General features: G+C 41.0%; 1 protein-coding gene across 1 annotated transcript in view; it reads right to left on the bottom strand.

Annotated features, from left to right (window-relative positions):
• AVEN (apoptosis and caspase activation inhibitor) overlaps positions 1-18,334 on the bottom strand; it is a 170,692-nt gene that overhangs the window by 10,060 nt on the left and 142,298 nt on the right. The window contains exon 3 of the mRNA XM_084631722.1: positions 6,764-6,834. Coding sequence (XP_084487848.1) covers positions 6,764-6,834 — 71 coding nt within the window. The remainder of the gene's footprint in view (positions 1-6,763; positions 6,835-18,334) is intronic.

Here is an 18,334-nt window from a genome sequence, read left to right as displayed (position 1 = left end):
TTTCCAGTACTGGGCGTAAGAAAAGACCTATTGTGCCTCATACTTCATTGGTACCAATAATTATAATTCTTCAACATTAAGTGATCATTCAAAATGCATCAGTGCTCATCACTAAGAAAATTCTTTAGCACACAGAGCCACAAAAGATCTTTGATCTCAATAAAGTATTAAGCAATCTCCTGGACAACACAGCTATTACACCTCAATGAACTAGCACTTCAGAAAACCTGGCACTCTTGTCAAATACTAAAGAGGAGCCTGGAGTCTGCACACAGAGCATGAATGAGGAGAAAAAGGGGAATTCTGACATTTAAATAACTCCAGGAGTTGATAAATTGTAAAGTAAAAATTAAATTTTTTTTGAAAACTGCTGAATGTAAATAATGCTTTTCAAAGAACTGGAGTGTGTGAGGGAAGAGAAAGCGAATGGAATGGAGAAGGATTAAGAGAGAAGGGGGGAAGGGTAAAGGAAAAGATGATGATGGTGGTACAGAGAAGCAAAATAGCATAAAAGGAAGGATTCAAAATTTTCAAAGGAATATTTTACTATAAATGATGCTCTATCAAGAGACAAGAAAGGGATCAAAGGAGCAATTCACCAAAGAATACAAAGGCCATGAAACAGCAAAAGTATTTTTGTTCAAGAAAGGAAGAAACAGCAATGATATTTGCTGCTGAATTTACCATTATCACTGGCAAGAATGAAAAAGATGCAAATTATTTTATCACATACCCTTGATTTTAAAATGGCACATTAACAGAGATGGCAACTATCAAATATATCACCTCCATTTTGTCCACATTTGGACAAAATACACTGAGTTTTCTACAATTGATAATTACAATGAAATGAGAGGTCACACATGTTCATTTCACTGTTGCATTTCATTCTACCATTTTCAGTCCTTTGTACAACTACCAGGCAACAGTACCAACCATTTTATAAAAAGAAAAGGAGTACTTGTGGCACCTTAGAGGCTAACCAATTTATTTGGGCATGAGCTTTCGTGAGCTACACCTCACTTCATCGGATGCATACCGTGGAAACTGCAGCAGACTTTATATACACACAGAGAATATGAAACAATACCTCCTCCCACCCCACTGTCCTGCTGGTAATAGCTTATCTAAAGTGATCATCAGGTTGGGCCATTTCCAGTACAAATCCAGGTTTTCTCACCCTCCACCCCCCCACACAAATTCACTCTCCTGCTGGTGATAGCCCAGAGAGTGAATTTGTGTGGGGGGGTGGAGGGTGAGAAAACCTGGATTTGTGGAGAGTGAATTTGTGTGGGGGGGTGGAGGGTGAGAAAACCTGGATTTGTACTGGAAATGGCCCAACCTGATGATCACTTTAGATAAGCTATTACCAGCAGGACAGTGGGGTGGGAGGAGGTATTGTTTCATATTCTCTGTGTGTATATAAAGTCTGCTGCAGTTTCCACGGTATGCATCCGATGAAGTGAGCTGTAGCTCACGAAAGCTCATGCTCAAATAAATTGGTTAGTCTCTAAGGTGCCACAAGTACTCCTTTTCTTTTTGCGAATACAGACTAACACGGCTGTTACTCTGAAACCATTTTATAGCTATTTTTGTGCCTTTTCCCACTTATTCTGTCCTGTTGTGACTACTTCTTTCCAATTTATAATTCTATAGCCATTCCTTGTAAATACTGTGCAGACAGACAGATCTGATGAGGAGCTGGGATTAGGGTTGCCAGGCGTCCAGTTTTTGAACACCTGGTTGAAAAGGGACCCTGGTGGCTTTGGTCAGCACCACTGACCAAGCCGTTAAGTCTGGTTGGCAGTGCAGCAGGGCTAAAGCAGGCTCCCTGCCTACCCTGGCTCCGCACGGCTCCCGTAAGTGGCAGCAGGTTCCCCCCCTCTTGGCTCCTAGGCGCGGGGGCGGGAGGGTCCAAAGGATTCTGTGCGGTGCCCCCCACCCCAAGCAACAGCTCCACAGCTCCCATTGGCCAGGAACCACAACCAACGGTAGCTGCAAGGGTGGCGCCTGCAGACAGGGCAGTGCGCAGAGCCCCCTGGCCCCTCTGCCTAGGAGCTGGACATGCCAGCAGCTTCCAGCAGCTGCCTGAGGTAAGCACCGCCCGGAGCCTGCACGCTGCACCCCCTGCCCCAACGCAGAGCCCCCTCCTGTAACCCAAACTCCTCATCCCTGGTCCCACCCCAAAGCCAGCACCCCCAGCCGAAACCCTCACCCCCCTGCATCCTAAACCCCTCCCCCAGCCCGGAGCCCCCTCCCACACCCTGAAACTCTCATTTCTGGCCCCACCCCTGAACCCATTCGCGCACCCCAAACCCCTCATCCCCAGAGCCCGCACCCCCAGCCGGAGCCCTCATCCCTCCTGCACCTCAACCCCCTGCCCCAGCCTGGTGAAAATGAGCGACTGAGCGAGGGTGGGAGAGAGCAAGCAATGGAGGGAGGGGGGATGGAGTGAGTGTGGGGCAGGGCCTCAGGGCAGGGGCAGCATGTGTGGTTTTCTACAATCAAAAAGTTGGCAACCCTAGCTGGGATACATATAGAGAACTAGGAAAAGCTGAGCAAACAGTCTGGGACAAGAAACTAAGGGGGCAAAGTGTGTGAGGGCTGATATTGGAGGAGAGGCCCAGGAAGGAAGACTGGAACCGAGAGCCTGTGTGGTAGGGATTGGTGGGCAAAAGACTGGAGAAAAGGGATTGCGGGGTAAGGGGTGATAAACAGGTCTGATGAGGAAATGGGAGGGAAGGGACAGGGACTATGAGTGGGGGGATGAGGAGAAAATTGGAACTGGCTGGGTTTGGGACTGGGACAAGAAGCCCGAGGAGTGGAGTCTGGGAGAGGCTTGGTGAAGAGATGGGATTGAAATGAGAAGTCTGGAGTAGGGAATAACTGAGACAAGGACAGATTTGAGGGGAACAGGGCAGAAGGGCTCTGTCTTGGGAGGAACAGGGACAGAAGAGTCGGTGCCCATTAGAACACACTCCTGCTCCAGAGCCTAGAATGGAATCCAATATTACTGAATCTCATCATTCTTCTATCAGCAAATATTTGTGAAACCCACTGGCAAAGTATGTGTCTCACTCCCTTCTAGAGCTGGTCTACACAGAGGGTGACAACCCACTATTGCTATCAGTTACTCCATTAGCTCAAGAGATCTAGTGGTAGAGGTCTGTGTGGTGGATTTAACAACCCTGCTGATGACCCATGGGGGTGTCAACATGATACCACATGATAGAACTGAAGGCATGGGGTTTTTTACACACAAAAATACATTAAAAGAACATTAAGGTTGCAAAGTTGAAAACACAAAAGTTAGGAAAAGTCAGAATTAAGGTTGCCTGTGCAACCTTATTTTGGTCCTCTTGTCTGTCTTTAACCATTTTTTCCCACAGGTACTCTGCCTCATTCAGTGAACAGAAGGATGGTGTTTGGGGATGAATCAGGATTGTGTAGTGAAGGAAGCTGTTGTCTGTAGAATCTCTACCTACTTTGTAGTAGAAGTTGGAAGATGTATACTATTTGCATGACTGGGACAGGTGAGTCTAGGCCTGCCCAAAACTAAAAGCCCACCCCCTCAACTAAGGAAGAGGAAGCACTAAGCCCAGGCTTTACTTGAATACTTGGGACAACCAAGGAGAAAATATGAACAGGAGTGAAGTCAAAGGTTTAAAATGAGGGAACCAGAGTAGGACTCCAAGAAGAGCACCCCAGACACCACTCACCACTCTTCAAAGGAGTTTAAGGAGCCAGTGGATTCTGCCCAGAGGTGTGATTGTATGCAAAATCAGAAATAGGCCCCATAATCACAAAATACCCTCCTTCCTCTTCCTGGAGTGATGGATGGCCAACTAGGAGGAGGATCACAATGAGGTCCCACAACTTTGTGGGGCCATAGATGGGGCATGCTTGTAAGGTATGTAGTGAATGGTTAAGGCAGTTAAATGCTACCATAAAGATTTGGATTCTATCCCTGCATTTACCGGAGAGTTCCTACGTGATGCTGGACAAGTCACTTAAATCAAATTTTTCACAGGTTGTCACTAACTGTGTGTTCCTTGTTTTCTGGGTGCCCAACCTAAGACCATGAGGTCCACTATGTCGAAGTGCTCAGCTGCAAATGAACTTAATGGGAGTGCTTTGAACATATATAATGCCATATAATGCTAAGTACTTTCAAAAATCACGTCCTAAATGCCTTAAGTGGTGCACTCCAAATTATGGATACTTTTAATCGTTGTGTGCCTCAGCTCCTCACCTGTAAAATGGAGGATTATACCACTGTCTTACCTCATAGGGATGTTGTGAAAATAAAATGTATCTTTGTAAAGCACCTCAATACTACAGCAATGGAAAAGCCCATGAGAAAATTAGTAATTCTGCATTCAGAACATGGTTCGAATAGTGCACAGTAAATAAGGCCTAAAATCATATGTTGCATAAACAGTATGAAACAAAATATTCATAGATTCCAAGGCCAGAAGGGAACATTGTGATCATCTAGTCTAACCTCTTCTATAAACACATACCACAGAACTCCTACAAAATATTTCGTAGCACATATATCTTTTAGAAAAACATCCAATCTTGAGTTAAAAATTTGTAGCGATGGAGAATCCACCACAATCCTTGATAAGATGTTCCAATGAATAATAACCCTCAATGTTACAAATGTACACCTTATACTGCACAGCTGCTCATTCAACAGCACCATCCTGTGCACTGAATGAGGGAGGGGTTCTTGTGGTCATGTAATTAAAGACTGTGGATACGCATTGTGTTACAAGAGAGCCAAATTAAGCTTGCACACACAAATTTAATTCTGGCATCTCCCTAACTTTTGAATGCTTGACTTTTGAATCAAAATCCATCAGTTTCCCATCCAGGAAAACTTTAGATCCAGAACAGCTGTTCCCTAGTTATTTTCCACAACACCACATGGACTCCATGTATGATAACCTGAGAAACTAACTTCTCTTATGTTCAATTTGGAGTTCAAAGTCACAATCAGATGATGTTTGTTGGTAGAATGAACAGGGGAAAACTACAACACAAACTGAATAGCATAAGAAGTGGAAATCATCATGCTAAACCTCTCCTCTCTTAAGTAAACCTGAAATATGGAAATGGAACATTAATAATTGCCCGAAGAGACTGCAAAGATAGTATTAGAATGTGGCCAGAGTAATCTAAGTTTAGGTAAATACTACTACTACTAAGACTAATATAATAACCCCTTGTCAATGTTCCTTCCCCACTCTGAACTCTAGGGTACAGATGTGGGGACCTGCATGAAAACCTCCTAAGCTTATTTTTACCAGCGTAGGTTAAAACTTCCTCAAGGTACAAACTATTTTCTTTTTGCCCTTGGACTTTATTGTTGCCACCACCAAGCGTCTAACAGCTATATAATCGGGAAAGAGCCCGCTTGGAAACGTCTTTCCCCCCAAAATCCTCCCCAAACCCTACACCCCCTTTCCTGGGGAAGGCTTGATAAAAATCCTCACCAATTTGCATAGGTGAACACAGACCCAAACCCTTGGATCTTAAGAACAATGAAAAAGCAATCAGTTTCTTAAAAGAAGAATTTTAATAGAAGAAAAAGTAAAAGAATCACCTCTGTAAAATCAGGATGGTAAATACCTTACAGGGTAATTAGATTCAAAACATAGAGAATCCCTCTAGGCAAAACCTTAAGTTACAAAAAGACACAAAAACAGGAATATACATTCCATTCAGCACAGCTTATTTTCTCAGCCATTTAAACAAAACAGAATCTAATGCATATCTAGCTAGATTACTTACTTAGTTCTAAGGCTCCATTCCTGTTCTGTTCCCGGCAAAAGCATCACACAGATAGACCCAGACCCTTTGTTTCTCCCCCTTCCAGCTTTGAAAGTATCTTGTCTCTTCATTGGTCATTGTGGTCAGGTGCCAGCGAGGTTATCCTAAATTCTTAACCCTTTACAGGTGAAAGGGTTTTTCCTCTGGCCAGGAGGGATTTTAAAGGTGTTTACCCTTCCCTTTATATTTATGACACCCCTAGATCTCAAAGCACTTTGCAGAGGAAAGAAAATATCATTATCCCACTTACAGACAGAAAAATTGAGGCCGAGATGTGTTGTCTCTTTCCAGTATAGCTATGACCTCATCAGGGTGGAGAGTAAGTGCTTTTAGGATGTCTTGACACAGGACTTACCTACTTACACCCTGATCCACCTGAAACAGCTCATGTTAAAAACCACTGCTGGCACAATTAATACACATTACTGTTATTACAGCGGTCTGCAAAACAAGATCACAGTCCCTAATTTTTCTTCCTCTGGATGGATTTTAATCTTACAGTTCATTTTTTCTTTTTGCAACCTTTATCACCAAAATAACCCAAACAACTAAATCATGCTGCTGCTTTGAATGCCCCTCATTAGAAGCAGAGGAAAACACAACAGGGTGCAGAAAGAGAGAAAAACATACCAAAATGCATACATAATAGTAATCCATCAACAACAATCATCCACCAACAATTGGTGTTGCTCTAACAACAACAATACATGCTGGCTGCACTGGGGGACTAAGTGTGCATTACTACTGTACTTAGCTTGCAAAAGTTTTTAACCATGCTACTCAAAATACATAATAAAAATGAAGCTGTATTTGTGGTTTTATCTTGATGAGAAGTTATGAAGTAAAAGCATTGGAATCCAGTCTGGAATTACAGAAACATTTTACATTTACAAAAATCTTCTGAATAATAATTCGTATGTGTTACCTGTTTAGGGCCTATGCTTCCTGTGTCCCATTCTTTTTCTTCAGCAAATCGGAACTGCGTAAAGGAATCTCCTGTAGAAGGGAAGTAAAATGCAACTTTAATTTTAAACAAAACAGGCATTCCCGAAAACTCCCCCACAATAAAAGTAAACTCATTAAGTCCAGATGAATAAAAACCTGCAATGTCTCCATATATACATTGATTTTTTTTATATTGCTTTCATTCAGGCCCCTTTAAGAAAGCACATCTAAGCTAAGACCCACATTGTGCTAAAATTTGCTCTGGTCTGCAAAAGAGTTACAAGACCAATATACATATTTGAATCTTTACACAGATAAGTCAGTAAATGATATCCTTTAGCTTAACAATGAAACAGAGCTTTAGGAGAAACTTTTCAAGGACAGACTACGGTAGGAAAGAGAAAACCAGTCTTCATGCTATATAATAGTAACTCTTAAATGCTTAAAATTTAGAAAGCAAATAAGAACCTCAAACTTATTTAAAAAAAAACACACACACAATTTTAAAGCAAATCTCATGATTATTTGAATATTTGTGATTGGCAATGTTCAATTAAGCCACTCGTGAAAGTTGATTTTCTGCTGAAAAAGGAAATAATTAAACCAAGAGGTTCTCTGTATCTTTCATATTATGACAACTGTGATGATGACGTCAATGAGGTCAACCAAGAAGCGTGTGACACCACCTACTACAAAGAAGTTGAAGACGACCCCACACAACAATTCACCCACAAATTTAAGAATATCATCAAATCCTTCCCCAAACAACACCAAGAGAAACTCCACAACCTCCTCCCCCAGGAACTCATCCCAGGAACCTCCCACAAGCTTCCAGAGATACACAAACAAGGGAACCCTGGCAGACCCATCATACCTGATCACAGCACTCTTACTGAAGGAATGTCAGGACTCACAGAAACTATCCTCAAACTACTCACCACACAAAGGGCCAGTTTCCTCCTTGAAAAACAGACTTCCTCCAGAAATTCCACAGCTTAACAACCTCCCTTAGAATACCATCCTTGCCACTATCAATGTCAGTTCCCTACTTACCAAAATCCCTCACAATGATGGTATTGTTGCCTGCCTCAAATTTCTACAAGACACTCAGATATCCACCCCAAACACATCACCAAACTCATCCATTTCATCCTCACCCATAATAACGTTACATTCAACAACAAATACTTTGTCCAAACAATGGGAACAACCATAGATACTAGGATGTCTCCCCAATATGCCAACCTCTTTACAGGCCACCTCAAGGAAGAAATTCTGGACAAATGCATGACAAAACCAATGAAATACCTGAGATACATCAATGATATTTTCATCCTCTAGACAGATGACCCAAATTCCCTCATAGACTTCTACCACAACTTTAACAACCACTACCCATCCAACAAACTCCCTCTAGAATTCTCCCATTCCAGTGTCAACTTCCTGGACACCACGATCAGCTTCAGTGATGGAACCCTACAGGGAACTATATATAAGAAATCCATGGATCAACTCACTTATCTTCACAGATCCAGTAACTACCCCCAAAACACAAAGAAATCTATTATCTACAGCTAAGCATTAAGATAATATAGAATATTATCTGAGGAGAAAATCAGGGATACACACCTTAATATACTTAAAACCACCTTCACCAAACAAGGGCATTCCACCAGACAAGCAGATCGCATCATGGAACAAACATCCCAAATACCATGAGCGAACCAGCTTCAAATCGGCGGGGGCTGGGGGGTGGGGAGGGATGCACCCTCTGGCTGCACACTCCTAGTTGTCACCAACCGCTCCACAAGAGAACTCATTAAGGGTACTATTAAACAACTACAACCCATATTTGCTGGGGACCACAAATATGAAATAAATCTTTCCCGAACCCACTCTTATGGCCTTCAAATAACCCCCAAACCTCACCACACTCATCATCAGAAGTAAGATTACCAAAGACCAGCCACGAATGTAATGATGCTGCCATAACGACAGGTTTAAAATCTGCAGACATATTGCCACTACTACGATGATCAATGCTCCCCACAGCACACATTTCAAAAGTACCTTTCCCATGCCTATCACCTGTGGTGTACCTTATCTAGTGTACTAAACGCCCCAATAAGAACTATGTAGGTGAAAAGAGATGATCAGCATGCTTTTAAATGAACTCGCACAGAAAAATGATACAAGACAAAAACGCCATATCACCCATAGGCAAACACTTTCACAAAACCATCACTCCACATCAAACCTCTCAGTCCTCATTGTCAAAGGAAACTTGCACAACGCCTTCAAAATAATAGCCTGGGAGCTTAAATTCGTAATTTTGTTCGACACTAAAAATCATGGATTCAATGAAGACACTGGATTTATGGCTCATTACAACAAACCATAACCCACTAACCCTCCTTTGTCCTACAACTGCAGCAGTGTTAACTGCCTAGTTCACCTTGAACAGTCTCTTACAAAATATTAACTTCTAATGCAAAACAATTTGTTCCACTTTGTATTTAGCTGTTACATACTGAGGGCTGGTCTACACTGAAAAGTTTGATTGGGATGGCTATGTCACTCAGGGGTGTGAAAAATCCACATCCCTGAGAGACGCAGTTAACTCTCAGTGTAGACAGTGCTAGGTTGATGGAAGAGTTCTTCTGTTGACCTAGCCGCCCCCTCTCAGGGAGGTGGATTACCTACAGTGATGAGAGAACCTCTCTTGTCACTATAGTAAGTGTCCAGACTGACATGCAGCTGCGATACTCTAGCATTTTAAGTGTAGACGTAGGCTGAGTGCCTTTCCCAGCCCTCAAGAAGGGCTCTATGTAAGCTTAAACAGCTTGTCTCTTTCATCAAAGGAAATTGGTCCAATAAAAGCCACCTTGTCTCTCTATGACACCATAATCATTCATAACTGGTCCTCCTCAGAAACACCAAAGATCCTTTGCATCATTTCCCATGATTCACCACAAGGAAGCAAGGGCTTCCACAGCTCTTCAAAGAAGTTGCAACAGCGGCACCAGGATATATGGGGTGCCTTACACATCTAAGAATGGTTTCAGAGTAGCAGCCGTGTTAGTCTGTATTCGCAAAAAGAAAAGGAGTACTTGTGGCACCTTAGAGACTAACATCTAAGAATGATTGGCTGCAAAGCAGCTGAACAAATTCACTAAAGCAGAAAACTCCTCTGGGATCAGGAGCTGACTTGTTACTCCCCACTCCCAAACAACTGCCGCCAATTGTTTCTGGGGGTCACAGAGACCCACAGGTTGAGAATTGCTGAATTAAACTATAGATGAAATATACCCTTTAACTGGGCTTTTTAAATACAGTGACAAAGCATGCCTTTCAGATGGAAAAGTGACAACTACAATTCACAGAAGCACATTTAATGCAAATTAGGTTAATGAGAATGTTGGTCTACCCAATTATCTTTTCAAAAATTCCTTTAGCCTGAAAATAACCTCCTTTTACACTATGAATACTAATAAAACATCATACAATGACTCTGAGCTCCTTTCAAATACAAAAGCATGTTTATGATAGATTACAAAGTACTATTCATATTTCAAAGCAGTTTACAAATATACGAAAACATATTTAATTGAGTATGAAACATTAACTTTGTCATTTTTTACAATAAGTTTTAATAGTAATTATTGCACAAACTGCAACTGTAAAATGAAATGACAGGACCTCTAAAACACAGCAGATTTTTCTATCACTAAAAATGCCATTTATCCAATTAAATGAGATGATTTAAACAGAATGCATGTTTTATACCCAAATTAAACTGCACAGTATTAGCCTGTTGATTTTTTTCATATGAATAACACACTAATTTGCAACATCTAACAGAATATTGTCAATATTCTTTCAAATATTTTTAAAATGTCGAAATAATAATACGTAATGCCTAAAATTGAAAAGGTGAATATCTAAACTGGAGAAAAGAACTGACAAATGTTTTTAACAATGATTTGATGCTCAATATTGTATACCATTTGTCTTTTGTCTGAAATATTTCATATACTACTTCATTAAAAATAAGAGAGATAAAAGGTTACGGATATTTGTATATGTGTAAATTGGATAGTATCTTTAGCACTTCATGTTTCTGAGTACATTTATATTATTAAAAAACTCCACAGTAAAATTTAATCCCTATAGGACTATGACATGACTGTGCCCAAAGGTATTATAAGGGTAACAAGCAAAAGGTAAAATGAACTTCCTTGCCCATAATTTTATCTTCTCCAAAGTGGGTACTCACTGCTCCATCAGTCCCATACTGGGTTCTCCATCTTTAATCACTCATACATTGGGAATGGAACTCAAGGTCCCCCTCCCACAACTCCCCCCCCCCCCCATTTATTAAATTGAGCTCCTTGTCTGCAGCTCCTGCTGGTACTCTAGAGGAAATACAATAACTTTCAGACTGCAGACATACTGCCAAAGCTGATGAGACTCAGAGAACTAAGCCATATTAGAAAAATTAATATTGAAATCTAAAGGATCTCAAGCAGGTACTGAAGAACCTCTTGATTGGTGGAACTAGAAAAATGCCCCTATTTACTATACTGTTCAAAGCTGACTATGAGTAATTTGTTGTGCCAGGCTAGGTTGTTGCTGAGGACAGATCTGGCCAAGAACCAGGTAATCTGAGCTTCCTCTTAGAATCTCCCTCTGAATTCTTTGGACCTTTGGTAACTGAGGATATAAGCAGAGATTACACAGATCATAATTTCTCATAAGACAAAGGAGGAAGATTCAAAGCCCCTTTTTAGTGAGTTCTTACTCTTCTGGCTCACAAAATCCCCGAGTACCTCTGCTCAATCCACTGGGATCAAAATTTTCCTTTGTGTAGACTGGGGAGAATTTGACTGATTGGTTCAAGTGTTGTTGGGGTAGCTCCTAAGACAACCAAATGCTAGTGGACCTCTTCCTCTCTGGACTGGACTATTCAGAGTCCACAACCTTTTCCTAAGATTCTGATAACAGAACAATCCATTTGCTCTTCTTATTCCAATTCACTTTAAGAAGGGCTTAAAGTTGGAGGGAGCTGGATGAAAGGGCCTGTTATTTTTAAGGTGGAATAAATCAAGTTCAGCAGCCTCTTAACTTTTTCTTGTAGGCAATGGCAATCCAAATCACTGAACTTATCTGAGGCTGATCAGGAGAGCTCATTTTCCATGAATGGCTTAAGTGACCACTTGTGAAACTGACCAACTCTCCCAAGGATGAAGATCACTGTAGCCTCTTCTTCCTAAGGGTTTTTCCCTTTTGGAGGTCAGATTTTGACTGGGAAGAGCCAGGAAAAAAACAAGCTTTTAAGATTTAATTCAAGGGAATGCAAGACCACTGATACCTATGAGATCTGAGCTAGTTTGTGTGGATCCAGACAGCAGGAGAGAGAGCAGTGTTGGTGTCTTCTATGAAGACTCAAAACCCAAGGATATTTGCCATGAGGAGAGGTCCTACTCAAAATCTTTTAGTTTTAGGTAGAAAATCAAGGCTTGTGAGCTGGGTAGAATTAAGAACTGCCCATAAGGTATAAAGCAGTAAACCCATCAATATGTGATGGATGGAGCACCAGTTACCCACATGGAGAAGGAAAGGGGCACAGCAGAGGTGTGAGAGAAAGAACCTGCACCTGTAAGTTCCATGGCTAGTCACAAATATAAAGACATTCTGAAAACATCATGGTAACTGCAAAAACTAAAATCAAGTGCTTTGTGATGTCACCAGAACTCTGAGATGTGTTATTTCTTATTCTTATTTTTCCTACACTGTGCTTTATGAACCGGTGTATCCACAGCTATCATTTACATACAAAAATCCCAATAGTTTAAACACTGTAAAAAGTGTCCTAGATTTTCCTTAATTTAGATTTCATTCTTCTAAAGTTATTTGCACATCTAAACTGATAAAAGCCATGTGATGATGGCAAATCCATGAGATACTTCAACTAATAAAAGAAGTTCTAAGATTTTTATATAGAACACTAAATGTCCAAATGCAAAGCTTTACCCAAAATAAGGTGCTATGATGGAATGGAACACGTTTTGAAGTCATGAAGCATACAGGTAAAGCAGCCAAGGAGAGCTAAAGACTGGAACAAATTTAAAAGAAACAACAACAGAACAAAAAAAGGGGGGGGCGGGGGGATAGAATGGTAATATTAGAAAGGAAAAAACAAGGAAGTCAGCTGGAGACTGGAAAGAATGAAATACTATGCCTGAGAAGATTAAATGGAGAAAAAAAATCATTACAGAATAAATGTCACAAAGTGATTCCTTCAGTTTCAAAAGAGAAATCACCGTTATCTCCAGACATTCTTAACACCTCCTTAATGAAAGTGTGCGCACAATGGTAGCTTCAATTAACTTCAACAGCAGCCCTTCAGAAAATCCTCCATGAGGTCAATGAATTTCTCAGGGTACAGAAATGTGAAGTACAACAATCTATTAATGAAGTTGCACAGCTTTAGTTTCCTTCCCACTAACTTGCTTACAAACAACTACCTCTGCCATCAGTAAGAGATGGAGCAGCCCATGGGCACAAAAGATAAACACGAAAACTTATTTAAAGGCATTAGCAAGGAAACAAAAATTACAGAGCAGCCCGATGTGTATGATTTATATATTTGTAAATTGACCAGTCAATGAAGAACATTTCCTTATATTTTTCCACAAGCAGTGAGTCAATCCCGCCATAATTTTGGACAATTTCTTAGCAGCTCTGTCAGCAAATATCACCTTCTACTTTTTAAATGTCTACTTTTTAAATTTTGTTTTTATTTAGATGTAGCCTACACTCTCACTAATGCAATCTTTCACTCTGACTAAGGGTATGTCTATACAATCAGACGAATCGGCAGGCAGCGATTGATCCAGCGAGGATTGATTTATCGCATCTAGACTGGACGCAATAAATCGACCCCCAAGTGCTCTCCCATCGACTCCTGTAGTCTACTGCCGTGAGAGGCGCAGGCAGAGTAGACGGGGGAGCGGCAGCAGTTGACTCACTGCAGTGAAGACACCATGGGAGAGTAGATCTAAGTACATCGACTTCAGCTACGTTATTCACGTAACTGAAGTTGCGTAACTTAGAACGACCCACCCCCACCCCAGTGTAGACCTGGCCTTAAGATTTCTAGCTGGCTATGTACAGTTGTATGTATAAAAGAGCCACCAAGGATGTTAAGAGGAAGACTATGATATTTTTACCAATTTATTTTGTCATCTGCAGCTGGGCGCCCATTGTTTACTTGGTCCATTGAGAGAGAAAAGTAGAAAAAATTACTATGCCACATGCCTCCTCCCTCTGCCATTTTTAGGTAGTGCATGCACCAGTTTTATTGTTAAACAAAAATTAATAAACAAGGAACCTTTATGTATAAAATAAGCTCTATATTCTATTTTAACTAGTTTACCCCAGACAAGGTTGGGGGGAAGGGGGGAAAGAAGGAAGAACATATGGTGCATAACTATAATTTTCTCTGTACCTAAGTCCTCTTATAAGTCAATGCAAGTTTCACATTCATACAGTGTTTAGAGAAAAAGAAAAAGCCTGTAACAGAAAACAAAATCAGACTAAGCTATGCTATGGTAGGTTGCATAAACTACCTCCAACAGGTTGCCTTCCCCATGTGTTACTGCCTTTTTTCATGGTGAATAATTGTACAGCAGAAACATAATATTTACAGGATTAAGTTTGACTAAATGTTTCTTTAGTACAGCTCTTAGCTGCAACATCAATACACAGTATTGGAACAATCTGTATTCAACAAAACAAATATATATCAAAACTTCACACAAAACCATATAGCTATTCATGGGGAGCTACCTTCCAAGGACAGGAAGTTGAATTCTTCTCTATTATTCATTTTTTTTCTGAACAAATAATGAAATGGAATTCCAGTGTCAAGTTATTGATTTCCCTGTAAGTTAAGTTTAAAGCTTTGGTTAAGTTTAAGCTAGTCACCTTCAACATTAGCCCTTAAGACAAGCCTTACGGCACTGTTCAGCATTGTGAATTTTTTCAAGATTACGAGTTTCTGCCATTTTATTTATTTATTTATTTTAAAATATAAATATAACCAGCTTGTTGGTCAAGTTAACCAAAATATAATAAAAAGACTTCATTGGACATCTGGTCACTGGCTTTTGAACTATATCATCTATGTGAAAACTGATGAGAAATTGGAAGATCCTACAGTGGAAATTCATAAATTAATTTCCTCAGACAAATATTGTAATTATTTTTAGAACACCAACAGTGTGCTAGGTGCTCTACAGGCAGCTAGGACGATGAAGTCCTAAAGGTCTTAAAATGCAAACCAGAACACACACAAACAAGGGATAGGGGCTGGTATGGAATGAAAAAGCAGTGATCTAGGCAGTAAGCTAGAGCACACAGCTTGTTTGCACCACAATTTTTGCAGAGCAAGGGGGCGGCATCTGGGAAGGAATACTATAGACACATAGTAAGTCAATGATCCCATACCTATCTAGTTTAGAACTGACAAGAGCCAAGGAATTCTGAAGTAAAACCAAAACTATATCCTTAACCCACACCTTACATAGGTATTACAGCTCATAATTTAAGCAAGATCCTTCACACTATTCTGAGCCCCATTGTACCCAGGAGCTATGAAATATTCCATAGCTAATATCATTTGCATTTGGTCTAGAAAGCTTCAATTTGTTTTGATTTGTAGACACAGATTTGGCTTTTACAGCGTTTCTAAATCCAGATCTTATAAACATGGCAATGTGTAAAACAATGTTTAATTTCAAACTTAGCAATCATTTCAAAGACACTTTCCTCCTCTGCAAAAAAAGTGCCATACTCCTTTAAAGAGTATTACACACGCTCTCCATACTGTCAGAATCCCCACTCCAAAATGTGAAAGAACACACAGCATGCAAGTTTTTCCTTCTCAGCTGCTTCCACAATTTGGTTTATGATTTTTCCCTCATGCTCCCTGGATAGTCAATATAATGTTCTGATCAGATTTCTAATAGTTTTATTGGACCATCTGTTGATTCTCTCTGTCAATACATGAGAGGAGTTAATAAACATAGGCCATGTCTATATTAGAAACTGGTCGATAAAGTTATGGTGGCATATAACTGCGTATACTCACCAGGAGTGCTTGTGTCGATACAAAGTGCAGTGCATCATTGTGTCCGCTGCAATTACTTTTGGGAACTTTTCACAACATGTTGTGGGACAGAAATGATTTGTCCAGCAATCTCTGGGAACCAGGGGACAAGGTCCCAGCATGCAACTTTCTCTATCCCAGAATGCAATCCATATCTTATAAATTTATGCCTTTTAAAAAAATATCAAACGAACACAGCACTTTTTGGTGTCTGCCATCTCTGACAGAAGCATGGAACCCCAGAGCTCAGCACTATTCTCATGAATATTGCTAATACAGGATGCATGGTTCTCCTATATTTGCAGACCCACAGGAAGTACCGGAACAATGGGGTACATAAGGATTTCTTGGAAGAGAGTTTGCTGAGGGAAACAGTAAGAAACAATTCAAGGTTGTTGGTGACGTTTGTAAAACAGATGCAGAGGATGCAGCGCTGTTTCTGGGCCCAAGAAACAAGCACTGGTGGGATCGCAACATAATGCAGGCTTGGCATGACGAGCAGTGGCTGTAGAACTTTCAAATGCAAATGCCCATGTTTTGGATTTGGGGGCTGAGCTTGATTCAGCCCTCAACATGCAGGGACACCGGAATGAGAGCTGCACTGAGAGTGGAGAAGCAAGTGGCGATCACACTCCGGAAGTCTGCAATGTCGGATGGATACCAATCAGTGTAAAATCATTTTGGAGTAGGAAAATCCACGCTGAGGCCATTGTCATGCAAGTGAATAGGGCCACTAATCGTCTCCTGCTATGCAGACCTGTGACTCTGGGCAGTGTGCAAGACATAGGGGATGGAGTTGCAACAATGGGGGTCCTGGAACTGTGGTGGGGCAATAGACTGCATGCATAACCCTATTTTGGCACCAGCCAACCTTGCCACAGAGAACATCAATGGAAGAGGTTATTTTTCTATAGTTGGTAGATCACTGCAGGCACTCCAAAGGTATCAGTGCAGGCTGGTTAAGGAAGGTGCATGACACTCCCACCTTTAAGAACCCTGGACTGTTCAGAAAGCTGCAAGCAGGAATAGTCTCTCTCAACCAGCAATATTGAAATGCCAACAATGATTCTGGGGGACCCAGTCTACCTATTGCTCCCCTGGCTATGAAGCGGTACTCTTGACACTTTGACAAGGAAAGATTTAACTACCCGTTCAGCAGGTGCAGAATGACAGCTGAATATACTTTTAGTAGATTGAAGGGATGCTGGTGTTCTTTACTCACAAGACTGGATCTCACTCAGAAAAATATTGCAGTGTTATTGCAGCTGCCTGTTGTGTCCTGTGCATAATATCTGTGAAGCAAAAAGGAAAAAGCTGCCACCAGGGTGGAGGGCAGAGGTAGAGTGGCTGTCTGCTGACTTTCAACAGTAGGGCACAAGGTCTAAACATGGTGGGAGGCTTTGAAAGAGAACTTCAATGGTCAGCCACAGCACTGTTCTATGTTGGAGGTTCTCCTGGCCTGGAAATTTGGGTGCTGCTAGGAATTGTGTAGTTCTTGCTGTACAGTTGATTATGTGCCTTCTTGAACCTATAACTTATGTGGTGCTTGCTGCACAAGTGCTGTATGGTTTGAGTGATGCTGTGCATTCTACAATCAGTGTTGTGAACTAATAAAGATAATTTTATTCTCCAAAAATTGAAATTTGAGTGGCAAATCTAGGCAAATAATGTGCAAAAAGCAACAGGTAATGCAATATAAACTTTTAACATAAATTAATGGAATGGAACTTTAAAATTGGAAAGGCAGTGCACATTTCAGTGCACAAACATAGTGAGTTGTGGCTACACATACACCAATCATGGTTCTCACAGGTCAGCATATGTGAAATTGTGCTTTTCCTTGCTGTTCCCTAGCATAGAGTCGTAAAGGTAAGGATGCAGCCCATGATGCCACGTGGTATGTTGGGGAATGTAGGAAGCTGCTACTATACAGTTCTCTAAGAATTTCAAAGGGTGGGGAGATCGGGATTTTTGGACCTGTAGGTCAAAGGCCTGCAGTATTTCCGTCTGCTACCTGAGAAGACCAATTACATACTGGTGCATCTCCCTCTCTTTTTTTTGCTGCAATTCCTGGTCCTCTCTCCTGTCCCCCTTCCTTCTCTAAGCTATCAGCCACATTGGCCCTCCAGGCCCTTAGGTCACCGTCTAGTGCAGCAATGGCTTGCAGGATCTCACTAAATACGTCCTCTTTTTTCTCTTCCTAATCCGTGTCAGGCATTCTACAGGTGTGGAGGCAGCATTCATCAAGGATGCAATAGCAGAAGCTGCCAGTAAAAACAGACAGCTGTATCACTGGATTTACAATCACAATAGAAAGGGAAAGAAAAGTTTCAGAACTCCCTTCTCTTATTTACATACACAATTTTAATAAGACATGCT

This window comes from Lepidochelys olivacea (genome assembly GCF_965140295.1).
Source record: "Lepidochelys olivacea isolate rLepOli2 genome assembly, chromosome: 6".
Lineage (NCBI taxonomy): Eukaryota > Metazoa > Chordata > Testudines > Cheloniidae > Lepidochelys > Lepidochelys olivacea.
This window is presented reverse-complemented; position numbering and strand designations above follow the sequence as displayed.